General features: G+C 32.8%; 9 protein-coding genes across 9 annotated transcripts; 3 read left to right on the top strand and 6 right to left on the bottom strand.

Moving 5' to 3' along the window:
- Window positions 1–60: 60 nt before the first annotated feature.
- On the top strand, window positions 61–1650 carry FG386_001704 (DEAD/DEAH box ATP-dependent RNA helicase; the record flags this gene model as incomplete). The annotated part of the gene is made up of 1 exon (XM_067341097.1): window positions 61–1650. The coding sequence occupies one exon, from the start codon at window positions 61–63 to the stop codon at window positions 1648–1650; it is 1590 nt and encodes a 529-aa protein (XP_067196905.1).
- A 724-nt stretch (window positions 1651–2374) lies between these two features.
- On the top strand, window positions 2375–4432 carry FG386_001703 (prolyl 4-hydroxylase alpha subunit; the record flags this gene model as incomplete). Its single annotated transcript, XM_067341096.1, has 1 exon — window positions 2375–4432. One exon carries the CDS (start codon window positions 2375–2377, stop codon window positions 4430–4432), a length of 2058 nt encoding a protein of 685 aa, XP_067196904.1.
- A 184-nt stretch (window positions 4433–4616) lies between these two features.
- Window positions 4617–7211, bottom strand: FG386_001702 (uncharacterized protein; the record flags this gene model as incomplete). Its single annotated transcript, XM_067341095.1, has 1 exon — window positions 4617–7211. One exon carries the CDS (start codon window positions 7209–7211, stop codon window positions 4617–4619), a length of 2595 nt encoding a protein of 864 aa, XP_067196903.1.
- A 674-nt stretch (window positions 7212–7885) lies between these two features.
- Window positions 7886–8215, top strand: FG386_001701 (60S ribosomal protein L30; the record flags this gene model as incomplete). Its single annotated transcript, XM_067341094.1, has 1 exon — window positions 7886–8215. One exon carries the CDS (start codon window positions 7886–7888, stop codon window positions 8213–8215), a length of 330 nt encoding a protein of 109 aa, XP_067196902.1.
- A 440-nt stretch (window positions 8216–8655) lies between these two features.
- FG386_001700 (uncharacterized protein) lies at window positions 8656–11925 on the bottom strand (the record flags this gene model as incomplete). Its single annotated transcript, XM_067341093.1, has 1 exon — window positions 8656–11925. The coding sequence occupies one exon, from the start codon at window positions 11923–11925 to the stop codon at window positions 8656–8658; it is 3270 nt and encodes a 1089-aa protein (XP_067196901.1).
- A 1663-nt stretch (window positions 11926–13588) lies between these two features.
- Window positions 13589–14179, bottom strand: FG386_001699 (uncharacterized protein; the record flags this gene model as incomplete). Its single annotated transcript, XM_067341092.1, has 1 exon — window positions 13589–14179. The coding sequence occupies one exon, from the start codon at window positions 14177–14179 to the stop codon at window positions 13589–13591; it is 591 nt and encodes a 196-aa protein (XP_067196900.1).
- Window positions 14180–15488: 1309 nt separating this feature from the next.
- Window positions 15489–16952, bottom strand: FG386_001698 (uncharacterized protein; the record flags this gene model as incomplete). The annotated part of the gene is made up of 1 exon (XM_067341091.1): window positions 15489–16952. One exon carries the CDS (start codon window positions 16950–16952, stop codon window positions 15489–15491), a length of 1464 nt encoding a protein of 487 aa, XP_067196899.1.
- Window positions 16953–17696: 744 nt separating this feature from the next.
- FG386_001696 (uncharacterized protein) lies at window positions 17697–19103 on the bottom strand (the record flags this gene model as incomplete). The annotated part of the gene is made up of 1 exon (XM_067341089.1): window positions 17697–19103. One exon carries the CDS (start codon window positions 19101–19103, stop codon window positions 17697–17699), a length of 1407 nt encoding a protein of 468 aa, XP_067196897.1.
- A 934-nt stretch (window positions 19104–20037) lies between these two features.
- On the bottom strand, window positions 20038–23313 carry FG386_001695 (isoleucine-tRNA synthetase; the record flags this gene model as incomplete). Its single annotated transcript, XM_067341088.1, has 1 exon — window positions 20038–23313. The coding sequence occupies one exon, from the start codon at window positions 23311–23313 to the stop codon at window positions 20038–20040; it is 3276 nt and encodes a 1091-aa protein (XP_067196896.1).
- Between the last annotated feature and the right edge of the window lie 109 nt (window positions 23314–23422).

The raw sequence follows: 23422 nt of genomic DNA, 5'->3' as shown, positions 1-23422 counted from the left end.
TGTTATATGCTCAAAATAATAGGTCCCTAAGAAGAGAGAGACAATTTAAAGGTTATAAAAATGAGCACAGAAGAGGGCAAACGAAAGGTTAAGTTAGAGGTTGAAGAAAACGGGGATGGGAATGGTAATGGCAATGCTAAAGGTGAGTATTTCAGTAATGTAAAATTTGAATCTGCAGAAATATGTGATCAGTTAAAAAAATCGCTAAAGGAAATGGGGATGGTGACTATGACTGAGATACAGGCAAGATCAATACCTAAAATATTGTGTGGTAAGGATGTATTGGGTGCGGCAAAAACAGGTTCTGGAAAGACTTTAGCATTTCTGATACCAGCAGCGAATTTGTTGTATAAGGTTGAATTTCTGCCTAGAAACGGTACAGGAGTTATAGTAATATCGCCTACGAGAGAACTGAGTCTACAAATATACGAAGTATGTCGAGAACTTTGTAAGTACCTTCCTCAAACACATGGGTTAATAATGGGAGGAGCCAATAGAAGAACTGAGGCAGAGAAACTGTCAAAAGGAATCAATATATTGGTTGCAACTCCAGGAAGGCTTTTAGATCACTTACAGAATACAAAGCAATTTGTATATAAAAATTTAGTTAGTTTAGTTATTGATGAAGCAGATAGAATACTTGAAATAGGTTTCGAAGAAGAAATGAATCAGATAATTAAATTACTACCTAAAGAAAGGCAAACATCCTTATTTTCAGCAACGCAAACAACAAAAGTTGCAGATTTAGTAAGACTTTCACTTAAGAATCCAGTATTGATTGAGGCCAAGAGTTCATCTTCTGTAGCAACAGTAAGTGGTCTTGAACAAGGATATGTAATCGCTCCAGCAAATCAAAGATTCTTGTTATTATATACATTTTTGAAAAAGAATAGAGATAAAAAAATGATGGTATTTTTCAGTAGTTGTATGTCCACCAAATTTCATGAAGAATTACTTAACTATGTCGATCTAGAATGTTCATCAATACATGGAAAGAAGAAGCAAACATCTAGAATGCAAACGTATTACGATTTTTGTTCATCTAAAAGAGGTTTATTATTATGTACTGACGTTGCTGCTAGAGGGTTGGATATTCCTAATGTAGATTGGATTATTCAATATGACCCACCTGATGATCCTAGGGAATACATACATAGGGTTGGTAGAACTGCACGTGGTGCTAATGGTACTGGAAAAGCTTTGCTATTTTTGTTACCCGAAGAAATATCATTTTTACAGTATTTAAAGAATATGAAAATACCTTTAAATGAGTATATGTTCTGTAAAAACAAGATAGCAAATGTTCAAAATCAATTTGAAAGACTCATTGAGAAGAATTATCACTTGCATTGTTCTGCCAGAGATGCATATAGAGCCTACTTACACTCCTACGCATCACATTCTCTTAAAGAGGTTTTTAATGTATATTCCCTAGATCTGCAACAAATTGCTGTCAGCTTTGGTTTCAACACCCCTCCAAAGGTTGACCTTAACCTTAAGTCTGGTGGGAAATCATCCAGAAGTAACTCCAGCAATAAATCATCTAAAATTAAATTTAACAATCCGTATTTTAAATCGGGACATAAGTTTTCCGCATCCAATCCACACGGTGTTAGGGATAAAGACGATAATAGACAATTTGTGAGATAAATTGATATATACGTAGACACCTAAATTATATTAGTTAAATCTAGGCACTTTTACTGTGACATTTTATCCTATTTAAAAGAAAAATAATATTAGAATGAAATAAGGACAGAAATACAGTATTGTTATTATTTACTGTTTATTTTCTCTACCTTGTTTGTATTTTAGCATTTTATCCAGGATACGGGGTTTTGTATACGCTGAAATGAGCCTTTGGCGCCCATACAAGATTAATTATTTTGAGGGGTGGTATCCATGTTAAATATAGATTAAACTAAAAACAGGTGGCATACAAATTTAGGCATTAAGGTCTCTAATTTAAATAAAAATACAAAATTTTCAATTTTACAGAAGGAATAAGTTTACTCTTTTTTATATAAGAAAAATAAAGATTACACTGCCACTATTTAATATTTAATAGCAAAAAATAAGATTTAGGATATTTCAATTTAAGATCTTGTGCGTAAATTATTTTATTCTAACATAAATTATATGTGAAGGGAGAAGGCGTCAATACTATTATTGGTTTATTCCTTTTTCTTTGTTTTTACATTTCTCTCTCTTTATATACATATATATTGATATTAATTAATTTAAACTTGGATAATATTTATCAACTTTGATTCTTCATAAGTAAAGCGACATTTTATCTGGTTTCATTGAGTAAGAAGAAATTTAATAATAAGAAATAAAGGTTCAATAGTTTAATTGTTATTAGGTCAGGAAAATGTCAGAAAACCTGTCAAATATTAACGACGAAGTCAAAACAGTTATTAAAGGAGTAACTCCCCCTGAACCGAAAGTAGTGAACACATATATCAATATGGTTCCTATCTCAAATACTGATTTATCTCAAAATCTAACACATAGTGACAAATCGACTCTGAATCAATCTGTAGATCAAAATAAATCAGTACCAACTTCTCATTTTCCAGTATCTGCAATGAATCTGGAACAGATTCAACAATTTATGGCTAAAATGGGGATTGTTGATTCAAAAGATCAAGTTAATGGACTTGGAGCTGCCGGATTTGGAGCTACTGGACTTGGAGCTACTGGACTTGGAGCTGCCGGATTTGGAGCTACCGGATTTGGAGCTACCGGATTTGGAGCTACCGGATTTGGAGCTACCGGATTTGGAGCTACCGGATTTGGAGCTACCGGATTTGGAGCTACCGGACTTGGAGCTACCGGATTTGCAGCTGCAGGACTTGGAGAAACAGGTACAGATGCAACAATGAAAAGTTCTGAAAACAATTTAATACCACCAGTAGGAACATTGGACCCCAATATTCTAGCATCTCTAGGTTTAAACGTTCAAAAACCAACTTTGCAACCAATCAAATTTCCAAATATGCAAGCTGGAGTACCTAATTTATGTGGTATTCAGGGACAAGATTTAAACTTAGCAGCTTGGATGCAGAAGCAAAAGATAGCTTTGGCACTTTCTCAAATGCAGCAAAATCAAAATAAACAATTATCTAGCGACTCAACTAAAGGAGAGAATAATTTAGTTGAAGGTTTAAATAATAAAGATGAAAAACAGAATATGGAAAACAGTACTAAAGGCGACAATCCAATCTCTGACACGGTATCTGCTCCTTCCAAAACTCAAAGCCAACTTACACCACAATTGGCAGCATTCTTGGGTAATCCTAATTTAGTTCCTACAACAGGAGTAGCAGCAGGAGGATTACAAATGCCAGAGGCAATGCCAGGATTTGGACAAATTGGAGGTGGATTCGGGACATCACCTGGAACTTTAGGAGGGATAGGTGCCATGGGAGGAGACGCTAATGCAAAATTACTGCAGAGTATAACATCAAATATGATGCAACAATCAATAACTGGTGATATGACAGGTATGGATGCAATGATAAAACAGTACCAAGAGAAGTTTGTAAATAACCAACTATCAGCTGCAGCTCAGTTATTAAGACAACACGGGATTCAAGCCACAATAGACTCGAATTATAATGGTACTGGTTCATTATCTACAAACAAAAAGCCAAGTATATTACAAAGAATAGTAGCAAGCAAAATAAACCCAAATATATTTATAGTTCCCAATGCACTTACATTTGAGGAGTGTGATAGCATCATAGATCTTGTGAAAGATCGTTTAGAGACATCAAAAGTTTCAATTTTTAAAAGAAATAGTGTTAATGATGACCAAGAATCCACAACCGAGGAAGATTTGGATAGCGGATTCTGTAAATCAACAACGGCTTGTATAAAACCAGAAGAGACTAATTTAATAAAAGAAGTAGAAAACAGACTTGGACTTTTAGTTGATTCAAATACTCAATATATGGAACCTATTTTAGTACATAAATATTCAGTTAATGATTACATTAAAGAACACCATGATGGTGATAGTAGGACACATACTATTGCAGTATTTCTTTCTGATGTGGATAATGGTGGTGAACTCGATTTTCCCTATGCTGGAATTAGAATTAAACCAAAAAAGGGGTTTGCTGTTGTTTGGCCAAACATTGATCCTCAAAATAAGCTTGATTATACAACTGTTCATGCAGTAAATAAAATTGAGGATCCAAATAAAGATGAAAACAATAAAGAAACTGAGTCTAAAATCTCTTCCTATCTTTTGTATTTACATATTAATAAAGAACCTATCAGACTTCAATACGAGGCTTCTCTAGCAGCGAGACAAGTTATTCAAACTAAAACTAATGATGATGGAGGCAAGGCTACCACTAATCCTAAAACTATTAATCAAGTCTCTTACACTACAAGCACAGAACCAGATAAAAAAACTTAACTAGATTGTTAATTTGAAGTAAATTTTATTGCAAACAATGTTAAGAAACCGTAGTTAAATGTGTTTGAAGGGGTTATATTTGTGACAATAAATAATCGTGAAAAAGGAGTCATTATTGTTTTAGAATCAGCATCATTGTTCTAAAATTAATATTCTATCTAAACAAGAGGCTTTAATTTATTATCTATTCACTACTTCTTGCATCCGCATATGATTTAGTTGGCTGTGATTCGTACACAGTTTTTTCAGACTTTGATCTCATATTTATATCGTCTTGATCCATTTGATCCGATGATCTTGCATCTATTTTTATATTTTCACTTGGTACAGATTCATATATGATTTTCTCTTGCTTATGCTCGTTATCTAAATAATAACTAGCATCACTAATTGTATTTGATCTTGGAAGAGAAACAAAAACAGCCTTTTTCTCTTTATTTCTCACTTCATCAGTAGATCTGAAATCTATACCTATTCCAGATGATGGGTTGGATTCGTATATTGATTTTTCATTTGCATTACTTTCCCTATCTACATTATGCCTTGCATCTATTTTACTGCTTTCCAATGGAATAGATTCGTATACCGATTTTTCCTGTACAAATAATATTTTAGAATCATGGCTTGCATCTGCATTTGATTCTCTATTTGGTTCTGATTCATATACTGATTTCTCTTGTATATGAGTAATTTTCGAGTTATAGCTTATATCGGCATATGATGTATTCTTAGGTATTGACTCATAAATTGATTTCTCTTCTCTATGAAGTGTTAAATTTGAATCGTATCCCACATCTGCAATAGATGTTTTAATTGGTTCAGATTCATATATAGTTCTATCCTGTATGTTTATTATTTTTGAATCATATCTTGCATCCGCATTTGGCCTTTTAGCAGGCTCTGATTCAAATATTGACTTTTCTTCATTAATTGTTAATATTGTATTGTAACTTATATCAGCATTAGAGTTAATTATTGGTTCTGATTCATATATTGATTTATTTTGAAAGCTTTCAATTTTTTTATCATAACTAAAATCGGCATTGGATTCCATTTTTGGAATTGATTCAAATACTGATTTTTCCTGTGTATGAACTAATTTTGTATCGTAGCTAACATCCGCATTAGATCTCTTTACGGGTATCGATTCGTAAGTTGATTTCTCTTGTTCGTTCGTTTCTAATTTCTTGTTGTAACTAACATCTGCATTTGACTCTTTCACAGGTACTGATTCAAATACTGATCTTTCCTGTGTATGAACTAATTTTGTATCGTAGCTAACATCTGCATTAGATCTCTTTATTGGTATCGATTCGTATGATGATTTCTCTTGTCTATTTGTTTCTAATTTCTTGTTGTAACTAACATCTGCATTTGACTCTTTCACAGGTACTGATTCAAATACTGATTTTTCTTCTGTGTTTATTCCAACTTTTGAATCATACCTTACATCCGCATTAGATCTCTTTACGGGTATCGATTCGTAAGTTGATTTCTCTTGTTCTTTCGTTTCTAATTTCTTGTTGTAACTAACATCTGCATTTGACTCTTTCACAGGTACTGATTCAAATACTGATCTTTCCTGTGTATGAACTAATTTTGTATCGTAGCTAACATCTGCATTAGATCTCTTTATTGGTATCGATTCGTATGATGATTTCTCTTGTCTATTTGTTTCTAATTTCTTGTTGTAACTAACATCTGCATTTGACTCTTTCATGGGTACCGATTCAAATACTGATTTTTCATGCCTTATCTGTTCCAATTTTTTATTATAACCATATTCTGCATTTGATTCTTCAGCTGATTTATTATTAATACTATTATCACTTTTAACTTCATTAATTAAATACACCATATCAGTATTTTTAACAGTACTTTCTATTTCACTAATTTCGTTACTAGTATGTAATTCATCTTCTGCTGTTATTAAATTATCGAATACATTGTAACTGTTTGTTTTAGACAATTTTGCAGTTTCAAATATTGTTAGATTTTCATCATATTCCTTATCCACTTTTGGTGTAATTTCATCAATATCTACATCTAAACAGTGATTTTCGTGTAGACCATCTTCTCTCTTTTTTGGTAAATTTTCAAATATTGTTAATGATGTCTCTGATGGTGGCAAGACTGAATCCTCATCATTTATTTTAAGGTTATTTATTAATAAATTACCATCATTCAAATTAAGATTGCTGTTATTATTATTATTATTATTATCGCAGTTATTTGTATTTATCATCAATTCTTTTTCCTTCACAATTTCACTAACATTAATATTTGAAACTACTTTATCTTCTTTATAAATAATATTTTTTGAATTTGGTAAAGCTTCATAAACTATCTGATTTTGTATTAATTCCACATTCTCATTATACTTGTAATCCGCATTTGAACTCTCTATAGGTAATGATTCATAAACTGACTTCTCATTTTTTTCTCTTTCAACATGTCTATCATATTTCGCATCTGCATTTGACTCACTTCTGGGAAGCACCTCAAATACCGTATTCTTTTCTATGTTATTTATATTTGCCTCTCCTGACTTTGCATCTACATTTTCTCTTATTACAGGAACTGATTCGTATACTCCCGCAGAAGACACTTTTATTCTACATCTCTCAAGCGCTTTTTTAATTTCATTTTCCTCATCACAATCTGGAGTTCTATGAACGTTGTTAATTTTACTTAAACTAATTAATGCACAACTGTTATTTTCCTTGAAACATACATTACCTGCATTGTCGTTATTATCTACAATTGAACTTTCTAGCATCTCTTCAATCTAGTACTTATTATTACTTTACTTATTTGTATGACTAATTAATTCATATGTAATTGTGTTAAAACAAACTAATAAACACCTTATTGGTTCCAAATCCCATGGAAATTGTCCTATTACTATACTAAAGTTATTTAAAAGAAGTGGCCACTCAATTAATTAGTAAAAAAATATTAATAATAAATCCAAGTAAAACAAGTATCGACTTTTACAGTAAATTTATTAATTAACTAGCTATTTATTTATTTAAAAAGACTAGTATAAACAGAAAAATAAAACACTAATGCTGTGTGTAATTTACATGTAATTCATCGCCACTTTATTTTTATAATTAATATTTTCCAAATAAAACCCGCCTTTAAAAGACACGTTTTGGCGGGTAACTAGTAAAGATTGAACATTTATAATTGGCGTCTCAAAAATAAATAGTTAAATAATACAACTGACGCAATTAAATATTGGAAAAACGTTTTGTTTAAACTTAATTAATATTTGAAGCGAAATATAAAAATCAATACAGAATTTGGTAAATAAGTAGAAAGCAATTTTACCGCCGAGTTAACGTTTAGACAAAGTAAATAATTTCAAAAAGCCTTGAGATTTAACAAATACTTATTTTCTGACGGAAACATATTTACTTTTTGGAAAGTATTACAAAGGATACGAAAATGGTTAAAAAGAGTTCGTTGAAGGGCAAGACTGAGGGTATGACAAGTCGTCTGCAACTTGTTATGAAGAGTGGCAAAGTTTGTCTTGGTTATAAGTCAACAGTCAAGTCAATTAGAAATGGCACTGCTCGTTTGGTTATAATATCAAGTAATTGTCCACCATTAAGAAGATCAGAAATAGAGTACTACGCGATGCTCTCTAAAATAGGTGTACATCACTTCCAAGGCGGAAATAACGAATTGGGTACATCTTGTGGTAAATTGTTTAGGGTTAGCTGTATGACAGTTACTGATCCAGGTGATTCAGATATCATAAAATCATATGAGTAAGGCGATTAAAATTGACTAGACAAATGGTACGTAAATACTATTGTTACAATTTTTAGTTTATTAAGGGTATATTTAACGAATATCATAAATATTAGTATTTATTGTATACTCCAAAATTAGTTCTTTAATTCTAATTTTAAAGGTTTACCAAATCTCTTATATGACTATTGAATCGGGATCACTCTGTCTCAATATGACTCTACAATGGAAGCAATGGCATCCTGAAAACTAGGTAATGTAAATATAAACAGACATAGGTGATATTATTTCAAACAAGTTAAAATTCCTAAAGTTTGATATTTTATTATAAACCGTCTCGTTTCATTCACTGTTCTATTTTCCCTCGAAATTTATTGTTTTCGTTCTTTAAGCAACGATTTAATAAATACTAAATACAATTAGAAGTCCTAAAATGTTAAGCATTAATAACGCCTTGCCTTTCATGCGACTTCGTAGTTTAAAGCCTTGATTATTTCTGGAGATGTTATAAAGTTGTGTATGTTAACGTCATCACTTATCCCCTTTCTTCTTCTTGTTTTAAGGAGGAATTCCCTAGCCAAGTGGGGAATTGGAGATTTTTCCAAAGGCTTTAAAACAATATTTCTGTCTAGAGGATTACCTGGAACAACTGCCCAATGATCAAAGCAACTTGTGCAGAATGCCTGACCACTAGTATGTATTCTCAAATCTGTTTCAAATCCAAATAATTCAATAGCAGGAATAAAAGCTAAAATCGTAACCAGTGGTGAACCTGGTATCGGTATTTCTTTACCGGAATAACCACGCCTTTTTGAGATAACATTATTTATATATTCTTCAATATCCGATGGACAAATAATCTCAACGAGATAAATAGGCTCCATTATTTTAGGCGAAGCTAAAAACATAGATGTATAACATGCTCTTCTAGTTGCAGGTACTATTTGTCCAGTTCCTCTACTCACTTTATCTAAAGCCAGATTAACGTCCAAAATCTTAAATTTAACATTTCTAACCCCTTCTTCCAATAAAGGTCCCTCTCTAACTGACCAGTTAAAACCTTGTATAATGTCGTCCTTAATATCATAAAGTAACTTCTTGTCGGTCTTTATAGATATAGTATCGTCAATCAATACATTGCTTGGAGATAAATTGTCTGGCCCAAAAGCCCATAGAGACTTGACTGAAAGCTTATCCCAACCGTATTTTTCCATCAAAATACTTGAGTAACTTCTTTCATTAGTATTTTTATTCAAGTTAAATTTGGAATCTATTTTTATTACACCACTCTCTAGGTCATCTATAATTCCTTTTTCTAGAGGTTCTGCAACAATGTAAATCTTATTCAAATTATTGTTTGATTCTCCGTAACACTTAATTACAGATGAATCCATTACTGTTTCACAAAACTGAACCATAGGATCTGATACCTTAACATCTAGATTCCCATATAAACATCGCAAATCGTGCATAATACAATCCAAATGCAACTCACCTGTGCCAAAAATAACATGCTCTCCATTTTCCTCGACCTTTGTCTTAGATATGTTGTAAGTTTTATTAATGCTTTTAAGGCCCTGAAGCATTTTAGGGAGCTCAGATGGATTATGTGGTTCTATTGCTAGTTTGATAACACTGTTGTTTATGTACTTTATCTTGCTCAAATTATATATATTGCTGTCTTTTTTTCCAGTTTCTGAATTGTAGTTATATGATACGAGAGTTGCCGAGTTAGTAACCAAGTTATTTAACCCAGAAATAAGAATCCAGTTTCCTGCAGATGCCTGATTTACTTCGATTTTATATCTACTTTGGTATACCCATATATTATTAACTATTCTATATGTAAAGTCGTCAGGATCCTCCTCGGGTGAATAAGACTCACCCAGAACCATGACCTTGTCACCTTTTTTAAGTCTACCTGAGTACACTCTGCCAAATGAAAAAAAATCTTCAAAGTCCTCAGAATGATATTGTTTAACAATAAAAATTATACATGGACAGTTGTCTTTACGTATTTCCCTTATACAATCAGAGTAGTAGTCATTTAAAGGTCCTGTATAATACCTATCCGCAACTTCCTTTGCTGTGGCTTTTGGGTTAGGTATGTTCTCTATTACGAAATCAACAAATGAACCAGGACCACCAAAAAACTTTCTACATATTACCTCCAATCTTTCCTTTGTATTTAAGAGTTGTTCTTTCTTTGTTAAATATATCCCAACTGTTTTTAAAAAATGTCCCAATTCGTTGTTTTCTTCTGACACTGAATATATTATTAATTTATAAATTGGTTCCAAAACAAATTGAACAAATGATCTTTTTCTTTTATCTATTCTATCGGAAGAATCGCAATTATTTGTCTCAAAAGTGCCTTTATCGTGATTAAAGTAAATATCGCCCCACAGTCTGTCTGAGAATCTCTTTGATTCTTCTTTTAATACGCTATTGTTGGATATACCTCCCTTTTTAAGGTACATTCTCGCAAAAGAGTTAATAGTGAAAAAGAAACCGTATTTTCCGGATGAAAAACCAACATTCCCCTTTAAAGGGCTAAATAAGGTATTTTCAAGTTCAAGATTATCATTGTTGCAATAGTACATATTGTAGTAATCCTTTATGGTGCCATTTAATGATTCTATTATTAAATTAATCTTGAAATAGCAATCATATGGAGGAAGCCTTGCTTCTAGTACAAATCTGTCCACTTGACTAACAATCAAAACCATTTTCTTCTTTTCAGACAAACAGTGATACACGAGTCTTTCTATATGCTTAGTCACTCCTATTATACAATCAACAAATACCATAACTCCATCTGAAATTCTGATTGATGCACAAACCTCATCCACAAAATTAACATGTCCTGGAGTGTCCATTATATTAAGTAAATATGATTTTCCCTGTGAATTCTGCATTACTAATGATATTGGAGCAGATTTTATACTTATTCCCCTTTCTTGCTCGTCCCTCCTATTGTCTGTATATCTTTCAAAGTTTTTAGTCCTCCTTTTTGAGCGAATACTGCCTGCCTTTTTTAAGCTGGCTTCAGTGCAGTCTTTATATGAGTGAGTGCTTTTAATCAATGTGTCTATGAAGGTTGTTTTCCCGTAATGCAAATCACCAACTACACACATATTTCTTATAAATTCAAAGTTGTTCATTAAATCCCTTAAAAATTCTGGTGAAAAAGTCGTATTTATTCTGTCCAAATTTTTTTCTACCAAGTCAAAATTATTTATTTTTGGAGGCAATATCAGCGGAGTGTCTATATGCTGCTGATCCTCCTCCTCAACCAGTATTTCTACATCCTCTCCATAAACATGAGAGGCATCAGGATAATACTCCTTGTGCTCGTGCAAAACGATTTCGTTTCCGAAATCTTTTTCCTTTATTTCCTTATATATAGCTTTATTTGAATCTGACTCCAAGTACTTAGTGCCTGAACTTTCTTTGTCTCCCATTGTTTCGTCTATCCTCATATCAGAATCGGATCGACTTTCCAGAACTGATAAACTTTCGCCAGAAATGTCGCTTTTATCGTCGTATTGGTCACCAATATGGTGCTTTCCCTCATGCTTTAATGCGTTAAATTCACCGTATGACTCACCATTCCCATCGTAACTGACATCCGACCCACTTTCCTCCCCAAACTGACTCAAATTATCTTCTGAATCCTCATCTTTCCCGATATAGTTTCCAAATTCGTCGTAAACATCATTAAAATCCATCTTGTCATTATCTTACACCCTTCATTCACTCGACTTTCTCTTTGTATTATTGTCTATATGACATTTACAGGCGTGGCGCCAATTTTTGTCATTTCTCTTAACAGTTGAAGTATTTTGAGTTAAAATAACTTTTAGAGACATCACAGTAAAAATTCAATAATATTGTGTAGCTATAAAATTCCTTTTCCACGATAGTAGTATGCTTCTTAAATTATACAGGACTGTGGCAGACAGCATGGTTGTACTAAGCCATCTGAATTACCATTGCATTTTTTAATGAGTGTTTTTATTAATCTTCAATGCTTTGTTTCTGCTTTTTGTTTGTGTGGTGTCAGGAACAGATATATGGGCTTAGTTTGAATGTTTTTTAAGAAGCAGACGGAGAAGAGAACCTCTATAAAGTGGAAAAATCACGACTATAATTGACAAATTCCTGAATTTATAGAAGACTCTATTTGAATTTAAAACACGTGGCTTTGGACAAAAATCATTTCAGATAAACGTTACAGATAATTAAATAAATGTGTTTACTATTTATCTGACTGAAGTTAAAAAATAAAACTCAATCTCGTTGGAATAGTGCGAGCAGCATCAGCTACTGTAGACATCAAAGTCAAAAAATAGGTAGATTCACTTGAAGTGAGAGAAAATCTAAAGTGTTTACTCTAATATTATTAAATAAAAATAAATTCCAATTTCGCCTCACTTTCAGTTTCGAATTCAAAACCTCCCTTTACGATTCTCTAAGCAAATGCTTTTGAGGGGAAGGTCATATATAGTCTAAATCCAACATTTTTATTTGAAATCAGAGCAAAACTCGCGGCTGAGAAGCTTCTATAGACACGAGTAGATAAAATGACCCGAGAAACCAACTTTCATGTACAGAATGCCTGCTCACCAAACAACCAGTATAACCCAAATGAGGGTAAATCATACTCAGAACAAAAACTCAACCTAAAGATTTATATAGATTAAAGATTAGTCAGGAGTGAAGAGCACACACGTTAATATGCATATTTGTTTAAATAAAGGAATAAAATCACATTTTCCAAAATTTTTCACATCATTTATTCGCAATAGGTGTTACAAAAATGGGCATTTTCACTTAAATAAATATAATAAGACTTCTTAAATGAAATAAAATAAAGCAGTAGATTAAGAATGAATTTAAATATGAAATGTAAAAAAAAGTGTTCAATAAGATAAACACCTTAAAAAAAAAGAAAAAAAATTATCAACAATCATTATTTGAGGCCTTTATATTACCATCCATTTTAAATCCATAATGCTACAAAAAGCTCAGATCATGCAAACTTACAATCCATCCCAAAATAATCATGTCTACTTAAATATTTAACTAGAAAAATTAATAAAAACAATAGTTGCCAATTATTAATGTAATTGGGTTCGTATATTTTTATTTAATTTTACTTTTGTTGCTTTCTTTAAATGTTTTAAGTTTTAAGCGAGTTATCAAAACACAAAGAGTATAAGTGAAATATACTCTTATAAAAACAAATATATAAATCCAAAAAGCCTCCTTAGTATTAAAGGTTAAGCCCTTCATTCCATTGATTCTTGAGGAACTATAAGTAGATAATTAGATCAACTTAACCTCTCGATCTCCACAAGAATCAGTAATCCTCTCTTTTGAAAAAGTTTTTTAGTCATCCAAAGAAATATGACGCAAGTGAACACATCTACGGTTGCCGCATGCCATATTAAAAGCAACTCTCGGCTTGAGCTGTAGTTCTTCAAATGATTCATCACTAGCATAGAGAAAAACAAGAGCTCTATTAACATATGTATGAGTTTCAACTACCTCATCAGGCCTTTTCATTTTAATTACTGGACAACCATCAATTGCGGATACCTGTCCATACCAAAGTATACATCTTTGAGGATCTCCGAGAATAGGATCGTCATTGTTGTTTATTCCACGTGCAATTGCAGATAAAACCTCAAGCAGACATTCAGATGTTTTCCAAAATTCTCTTCCTCTTTCATGTACACACTTTTCCCATTTGAGACATATTGAATTAATTTCTTCAGGGGTTCTTGGTTCGAAATTATTTAAATTAGACGGTGTGGCTATTAATGAACTTCCGTATGACTGTGTATCATATGTTGAATCACCCTCACTTATTTGGTATATATTCTTCTTTGACTTATCTTCATTAAAGTAACCATTAAAAATTCTTAAGTTAAAAAAGTGACTAAACGGTGGTTCCGTGCAAACTCTACAACGAAACATTTCTGATAACTGTATTGTCAATGAATATATTAAACTCCAAATTAGCAATTTATTAAGCAATGTTCTGTTCACCAAAATAGACAACAAGTGCCTTTTGTATAACACCACCCCAAATATATATATTTATATACATATATATTTTGAAGAATTTCAAATCCCACAGTTTGTGTGCATATATTTACTTAGGTATGTACAATTTATACACAATTATGTATAATACTACTATATTCGTATCCTGTACTACACCTTATACCTTTTTACTTTACTAGTAGATAAACGACAATTAAAGTATAAGTCTCGTAAATTTCAATATCAAAACAATTAAAAAAAAGAAATCTTAAACTGAAACAACCCAAAATAAATCAATTCCACTTGTACTTATAACCAAATCTCCAAAACCAGGAATAGGATCAAAGAAAGAATATCTGTGCAAGTAAGCCCAAATTTCTTTTTTTTTGTTGGTTTGCTCAAAATAATAAAATTTTCAGTCAAATTTATACCTTGTACTTTTCTTATTATTCCAACTCCTTCCTATTTGGGGTATCACTCTCACACAGTTTTAAAAACCCTATAAATTGTAACGCTCTGATTATCCTTAATTTCATAAGAGTTATTTATACCGTCTTTTTGACTTCCTTTTTTTACAGTAAACGTCGTTTACCCCCTCGACTATTTCTGCTTTGACGTACAACTGTTATTCAACTATATACAAATACTTTTAGCCGCCATGTCTTACCGCCAAATGTTTGGAAATGGCGGGGTTTTGCTTTTGGTAAATAAAATTTATTGAGAGACCCTCCAATCACCCTTCTGGCCCTCATGAACTCCACTGAACCTGTGTTAAATTTGAAGTGGATTTCTGGCTAAGTGCTTCGTTGTTTTGTTTCTTTATTTTGTGAGCTAACACTACCTTTTCAGTGATATGTTTTCTATCTAGATTTTTTTTTGACAGATTATTTGAAGATTGTTAAATTTGTGTTAATTTCCACATAAATCAACAGATTGTAGCTTTACTATTTTTCCTTTTTTATCTTGTTAAAACGGTGGGTTTGACTTACTGTTTCTTATATTCGGCACATGATCTACACGAGCGTTCTAGAAGAGAAAGACGGTCTAAATTGTGACCAACTAGGGCAAAGGATAATTACAATTAATTATAGTGCATGGACGGAATTAAAAAGGAGGAAAAGGGTCATGAATCAGACATTTATTAATTACTGCAGTCAACATGCAGGAACCACTACATATAATGTACAGTACATACTTAACTATTTATAACGAGAAATAACTAGTGCCAATTACAGTTGAATCAATTAACTCCTGATGAATTGTTTTCATCACACTCAGTATGAGTTGATATTTTTGAAGTATCTGATTTAAATGGAAGTTCGCCATTAAGTTCTTTTATATTGTAGTTTGAGTTTAATTCACCCAGTTTTTGAATGATTTGATTTTTATAGTTGTTAAATATATTTAATAATGTGTAATGCTGATTATTCAACAAAGTTATGGTCTTGTCATGGGCAATTCTTGAATTATTAATGTCCCTTTCCAGTAACTCAGCCTGTCTTTCAAGAGAAAAAGCTTCGCTACCCTGGAAATCTAAAAATGCCTGACCTTGTTCAAACCTTTGTTTTTCCTGGTTGAGTAACGCTTGCGCCTCCTCAATAAGACTCTCATAGTGTTGTTGATTATTCTGTATTCTAAGTGATATTTGCTCTACTGTCTGTAACAATAATCTCTCCTCCTCGGTCGTCTGTTCTATTGTCCACTTATCTTTCTCAATATGGTGATCTATCTCTTTTATTGATTGCTTAATGTTGTTAGCCTCCTTTATTCCGTTAACTATTTGTTCTAAAAACGATTTTGCCTTCTCCAATCTTTTTTCTGTTCTCTGTAATGTATTTTGTCTATCTTTAAGCTCGTTGTTCCTTTTGCTTATCTGCTCGATGTGTTTTCTTTCGTTGTCCAATGACCTATTTAATTCTTCTATTGTATTTCTTAGTCTTTCAGGTGACTGTACTACTTGATCCTTAAGATCCTGAATGTCCTGGTTACCTGTATTAATCCTAAATTCAACATCCTTCAGCTGCTCTTGAGTATCTTGGTCAAGTTGAGTTAATCTCTTTAGTTCCTGTTGAGATTGAAGAAACTCTCCATGCAATTTTCTCATTTTCTCTTGATACTCCTGATTATCTCTTCTTCTATTAATTATTTCCCCACTTAACTCATTATATCTAACTCTTATATTATTTAAATCTTCTTTTCTTTGTTTTATTTGATCATTCGACTTATCTACCTGATCCAATATTTCCTCTATCTCGTAAAATTCATTTTTATATGTCATCCAACGATCCTCTTTAAAACGCATTAAATTTACAAATCCACATAAAAATGAATATACTCTATCAGCTGTTGGTCTGTGAAGATCATTCATGCTAAAATCTTCAATTCCTATCATATACCAAAGTATCTTGCAATAACGGAGAAATCTCAAATTTCCTATAGGCTTTATTTGAGTTTTTTCATTCTCTGATATTATACCAGCCGCTGATGGAGGAAGTTGACCAACTATTTCCTCTGGTCTTATATCTTCCACATCTATTTCTAATGCTATTGATAAACAATTCATATACAAATCCACAGCTATCTCGTGATTTATGCTGTCCCAGAAGTTATTCGATATTTCAAATCCAAGCATATCTAATTCATTCATTAACTCCCCCATATCCAAGTCTGGAAATTGATACTTTTGTTTTGATTGTAGTCTCATTTTGGTTTTTTTTTTACCTTCTTTACTTTAAGATTAATATCACAAATTGCTTCGACTACATAAAATTAAAAAATGACCTTACACACTATTTAGTGCTTTGTTTATCGCTTCTATTATTATGTTTACCTCAGATAAACATTAAAACAACTTTGGCTATGTCTGCTCCCTTGTAACACTACTTGATATCCCCTACTTTTGAAGCAAAATCGAGGGAAGCGCAATTTATCGTTCAGTTAATATTTCAATTTCTTATGTACTTATATCTCCTTTCACACAACAGACTCCTCATTACAATTTCCTGTTTTTTAATTTACCTCTAGTCTGTCATCATTCAACCCTTCATTATACTATTTTTTTGGTTTTCAGTCCCCTCATTTGTAAGTATTTGTAAAACCCACTTAATTGCATGTGTTACCGCGCGCGGGTTTGTGTTTGGTATTATTACCAGTGTACCGATTGATTACAAGAACGGGAGAATTAAAGTAAGTAGAATAAGTAAAAAATAGGATATTGATACTAAAAATGGAAATTTAAGAGGAAACGTTCTTGACTATATATAATTGTTTTCCATCGCTCTTTGATGAATACCTAATTCGTCGTTAATTATCTAATTGTTAGTAAAACAGCCTAGGGAAAAATGTTTGTTTTTCAATTCACCTCGGTATTAAACCACAAACTTTAAAAATAGATAAACAGAAAATAACGATTTATCAGTGATAATTTCTGATAAGTAGCGGAAAAAGACTATTGATCTTCGTTGTGCTTCCTTTTCTTTTTCGACTTTTCTTTGGAGGATTTCTTTTCCCTCTCGCTCTCGCTTGAACCTTGGTTACTTTCTTTACTTTGGTTAAAAATATCAAAATTTCTCTTTTTATCCTCTTCCTTAGTTTCTTCGGAGGCCGGCGATGGCGATGAATTTGCAATGTTTTCTGACTCACCGGTTAAAGTTGGTATGTATCCCTCATACTTAAGCCAGGATTCAGGAGTTTGATCATTTGGCCTACCATGTTTATCTAACTTGCCACCAACAATAAGTTTTTTCTTTTCAGTTGCTCTTGGACCGTGTCCCCATCTCATTTCATAAGTATCCCTCTCCATAATAACCCTTTTGATTGTCGCAACAACACCATGGTCAACAGAAGCAATAACAGCAGTAGTCATTTGCGCAATACCAATGGCAATTGCTTCACCTTTAGTGGTCATCATAACAATTTCTGTACCTACATTAATACTATTATCGAATCTAAGAACTCCGGGAATCATGAGTTTAGCTCCATAGCATATTGCGTTTACACAAGAGTCTTTGACAACTATTCTTGGCATTTCAGTTAATAGTAGTTCTAGTGGAGATATAATACGTCTTATATATGTTTCGTCTCTAAAGTTATCCAGTAAATATTGAGCATCTAATATGTCATGCATAGTAACAAGATTGTCATTCTCAGATAAACATCCACTTCTAACACGTCTTAGTTCTTGCATATGAGCTCCAACTCCCAATAAAAGTCCCATATGAACACACATAGTACGTATGTATGTTCCTGCTTCACATTTCGCCCAAAATACTGCTAGATTTCTGTTTTCGTCGTAGTCCAATAATTTAGATTCGTAAACGGAACGCACTCTAAGTTGGCGTTTAACTGCAGAAATCACAGGTGGTCTTTGAAAGAGAGCCCCAGTAAGCGTTTCCAGACATCTTACTATTGCAGATTTCCCAGGTACTGCTGAATGAAACCTAACAATACATACATATTCCTTTCCTGCACTTTGTTGTGATTTAACGAGTCTTGTTGCTCTGTTCAGACACACTAATAAACAACCAGTTACTTTTGGATCTAGTGTACCACTATGACCAGTTTTTTCGCATCTCAATATTTTTTTTATCCACGCAACAACTTCATGTGAAGATGGATTTGCCGGTTTATCCAAATTTATTATGCCATAACTTAAATAATCACTTAAATTTCTGTTTAAAGGCGAATTTCCAAATGGAAGCGGGGTATAATGACCAGTTCTTACATTTAATTTTGAATAATTCTTCAGTAGTAGTGGCCAGTTTGATGTATCTATTGGCTGGGATTTATTCTCTGGCAATATGACTAACTCGTTTTTATGTTCCACAGAAGTATGTTTATCTTTCTTTTTTCCCATCTTTCAGTAAATACGCACTCCTTTTTCTATCTCTATATTTAGTCGCACTGATATCCAAGTAAAAGAGTGAAAAGGAGTGGCGTTTGTTGCAAAATCAGTTATAATTTCAGTATTTATTCCACTGAGGGTCACTGCTTACACTTGTATTTGGAAATATGCTTTAATCTTTTTGAGAAAGGAAAAAATAGCGAAATATAAAAGGACAGCACCTGTATTATTCCCAACTAAGATTCAGCGAATAAGTGAGACGGAGTACTAATATTCACCTACACTGACTGTCAATACTCAACTGTACGATTTATCTACACCTTTTCAATTGCTATAGTGTTGCCTACAGCCCTAAATATTGTATATTCAGCAAGATCAGCCTCTTTCCATTTATTATCCTAAGTTCACTTTATTTGTCCAGTCTTCCTTCCCTTCCTCTTTTTCAAATTTTTCAATTTTCTCTACTTTTTTACCCTTGTTTACTATGCATACCAATTGACAATACCGCCTTTTTAAAGACAACATGTAGGCGCCAAAGAGTGTCTTTAATTGTCCTTGGATGACAATGATGCTCTATCCCTGCTAAAGAACAATAAATGTTACTACTTTTGTGAAAATAAAAGATAGGTGAGGAGCAGGGGAGTGGGTTGTTAAAGCAAACAAGGCTGTGGTTTTAGCGAAAAACCCAGTATAAGGCTCACTTTGCAAAAACTAAGTCGTTCTGATCCCAAACATTGTAGAAAAAATAAAGGTTAATATGTGCATGAACTTAATGTGTAGCTAAAAACAGTCGAGAAACTAAAGGAATTTGCTTTAAACTTGCAATTAAGTGGTTGGCTCTTCATTGACTGCAAAGAAAAGGGGATTAAGATAACTGAAAAATGCTTAAACAAAATCGGTATTAGATACATATTTTAGATTTATTTAAATAATTTATTTAGCGATTTCAGTTATTACAAACCACAGTTACTTTGACTTTATCGACAGTAACCTCAATATCGTAATTGAAAGCAACTTTTTCCTGATTAATTTTTGAAAAATCATACTCCAGAACGGGTTTTTTGATTATTTTAAAAAGATAGTCATTATAAGACTCAATTACAGAAGAAAACAAACTTTTTTCCTTATTTGAAATTAATTCCAAGTATATTTTAATATTGGCGTCTGGATCCATATTCTTTTCCTTTCTGACTTTTTGAATCTTGTTGGCTAGTTCTCTAGCATAAGCCATTCTTTCAAGTTCGATATCAAATGTGAAATCAACTCCAATAACGAATTGTGAGTTTCCTTCGTATACCAAATCTGAGTTTAAGTTAGTTAGAGAATCATCAATTATGGTTTGCAAAATTATTTCTTCAGAATTAAGTTCAAATCCATGTATAGAAATTGATCCTTCTGAAACAAATTTCTGAATATCATTATTTGACATGTTCTTAACATAGTTGGTTACTTCTTTCATGTGTTTACCAAGTTTAGATCCAAGTACTTTGAAATTAGGAGTAGCCACCATTTTAGTTACCTTGTCATATTCAGAGTTTCTGTCTGCGATAACCTCAATTGTATTTAGTTCATCTTTAATATAGTTGATTAATCCAGTCTCGATGAAATATTCTAAAACCGATTTATTCTTGTGGATTATAGTTATGCTCTTAATGGGAGTTTTGAGGTTTACCTTTCTCTTCTCCCTCATTGCTCGTCCCATAACAATTATCTCTCTAAGTTGTGAAATTCTGTCCTCTATTTCCTTACTTACAAATCTTTCATTCACATCAGGCAAAGAAAGCAGGTGAATTGTATCTTTTTTATCTTCAGGATCACTAATTGCGTTTTTAAGATTTGAATATAGTATCTCACACGTGAATGGAGCAATTGGAGCAAGTAATTTGATAGTGAGCATTAGGATTTCGAATAACATCTCAAGGGAAGACTTAGTTTCCTCAAATCCAAATGCCCCTCGCATTCTATCTCTATTTAGGCGAACATACCAGTTGCAAAGAATGTCTAAAAATGATATCAAACGCGGAGTGACCGAATAAAGTTTATATTGATCCATTTCTGTTTTAAAATATTTTAACAAAGACTGGGATTCAGAATAGATCCAAATATCCATTACGTTTTTACAATTACTTATTACATCCTTGTTTGAAGTGAATTTAATATTGTTAGTGTTTTCAAACCTAGTTGCTTCTTGCACGAAAAATCTGTAGCAGTGATACCAAGGCAACAATACATCTTTGACAATATCCTTAACACCTTCCTCTTTGAACCTAAGAGTCTCAGCTCTGACTACTGGAGAATTTATCAAAAATATTCTCAAGGCGTCTGCTCCGTATTTATTGACAATTTCAATAGGATCTGGATAGTTTTTCAGTCTTTTTGACATCTTTTTTCCGTCTGAGGCTAAAACAAGACCATTGACTATTATATTTTTAAATGCAGGCTTGTCGAATAAGGCTGTAGAAAGAACCATTAATGTGTAAAACCAACCTCTAGTTTGGTCCAACCCCTCTCCTACAAAGTCGGCTGGGAATAGATGCTCGAATTCCTTTTCATTTTTAAAGGGGTATCCTACAGAGGCATATGGCATTGATCCTGATTCAAACCAGCAATCAAAAACCTCTTCTATTCGCTTTAGAGGTGGATAAGAATCGCCTCTCGGATCTCTAATTTTAATTTTATCTATAAAGTGACGATGCAAATCGTAAATGTCCTCGTTTTCCGGCAGATTTATCGCAAGACTTTTGAGCTCATTAATGCTCCCAATACACTTTATCACAACATAGTCCTCCGATACCCAAATAGGTATAGGAGTGCCCCAAAATCTGTTTCTGCTTACACACCAATCTCTTGCATCTTGCAACCAATTGTGGAATCGCTTCTCCTTAACATAATTAGGAACCCAATTAATTAGTGTGTTGTTGTATAATAGCTTTTCTTTTAAAGATTCAACATTAATAAACCAAGATGGGACTGCTCTATACTGCAATGGGGTATCTGATCTCCAACAAAAGGGATATGAGTGTACGCATGTGTTGTCAGACAAAAGTCTTCCGTTTTTCTTTAAAAGCTGCTTTATGGGTTTGTCTGCATCTTTAAACCAAACTCCAATGAAATCGTTCACTGGTTCAGTAAATCTCCCATTGGCATCCATAGGAGAAGGCAACTGTATTCCATGGCTATCTATTATATCATTTTCAACACAGACTCTAAAGTCATCCTCACCAAATGCAGGTGCCATTTGTACTAAACCGGTACCTGTATTATCAACAACATAACTATCTGCAAATATTCTCCAAAACTTATGACTAGATTCATGATTTTTAAAGTAATCGAATAATGGAATGTATTTTTTATCGTGTAACTCTGCTCCAAGACACTCAGATACGATTTGATATTCACTTATTTTAAGCTCAGATAAAACCCATTCTAAACGAGATTCACATACAACATAGGTGTTTTCTGAGTTTTTTGGTTTAAAGTAAACGTATTTTAGTTCTGGATTTACTGCTATTCCTACATTTGAAGGCAATGTCCATGGGGTTGTTGTCCAAGCCAAGTACTGTATTTTTGGATTCTCCACATTCGGGAATGTTAATATTACTGATGGATCACTCACATCTTTATAGTTGAGGTTGCATTCGAAATTAGACAATGGAGTAGAACAAGCAGTTGAATACGGCATCACTCTATAGGCCCTATATACCAAATTCTTTTCAAAAAGCTGCTTAAACACCCACCAAACTGTTTGCATAAATTCTTTGTCCATTGTTCGGTATCCGTTGTCAAAATCTATTAATCTTCCTACTCTTTCTATTGTGAACTTCCATTCGCGTGTATATTTCAAAACTATTGATCTACAAGACTCATTGTACCTGTCTATTCCCATTTTCAACACATCTTCTTTAGAGGTTATGTTCAGTTTCTTATCTATTTCATGTTCAACAGGGAGTCCATGACAGTCCCATCCGAACCTCCTTTCGCAGTAAAATCCTTTCTGAGTTGCATACCTTGTCACAATATCCTTTATTGTGCCTGCTAGAATATGTCCATAGTGAGGTAAACCTGTTGCAAATGGAGGACCGTCATAAAAAGAATAGTTTGGTTTTCCTTTTGTTTCTCTGAGTATCAAATCAAGAATTTCTATACTCTTCCAGTATTCTTGAATCTCCTCCTCCAACTTTGGAAAATCAGGTCTTTCAGAAACTACTTTAAATGTATTCATTTGTCTAACGATATATAATAGGTTTGTATTATATATACACAAACTTGAACACTTACTTGCACAACAAATGAAATGTTCACTATATTATTTCCCAAATGATGCTGCCACA

Source organism: Cryptosporidium ryanae (assembly GCF_009792415.1).
Source record: "Cryptosporidium ryanae isolate 45019 chromosome Unknown contig_27, whole genome shotgun sequence".
NCBI classification, from domain to species: Eukaryota; Apicomplexa; class Conoidasida; order Eucoccidiorida; family Cryptosporidiidae; genus Cryptosporidium; species Cryptosporidium ryanae.
The sequence above is the reverse complement of the archived record's forward strand: the minus strand, read 5'-3'. Positions and strand labels throughout refer to the sequence as shown.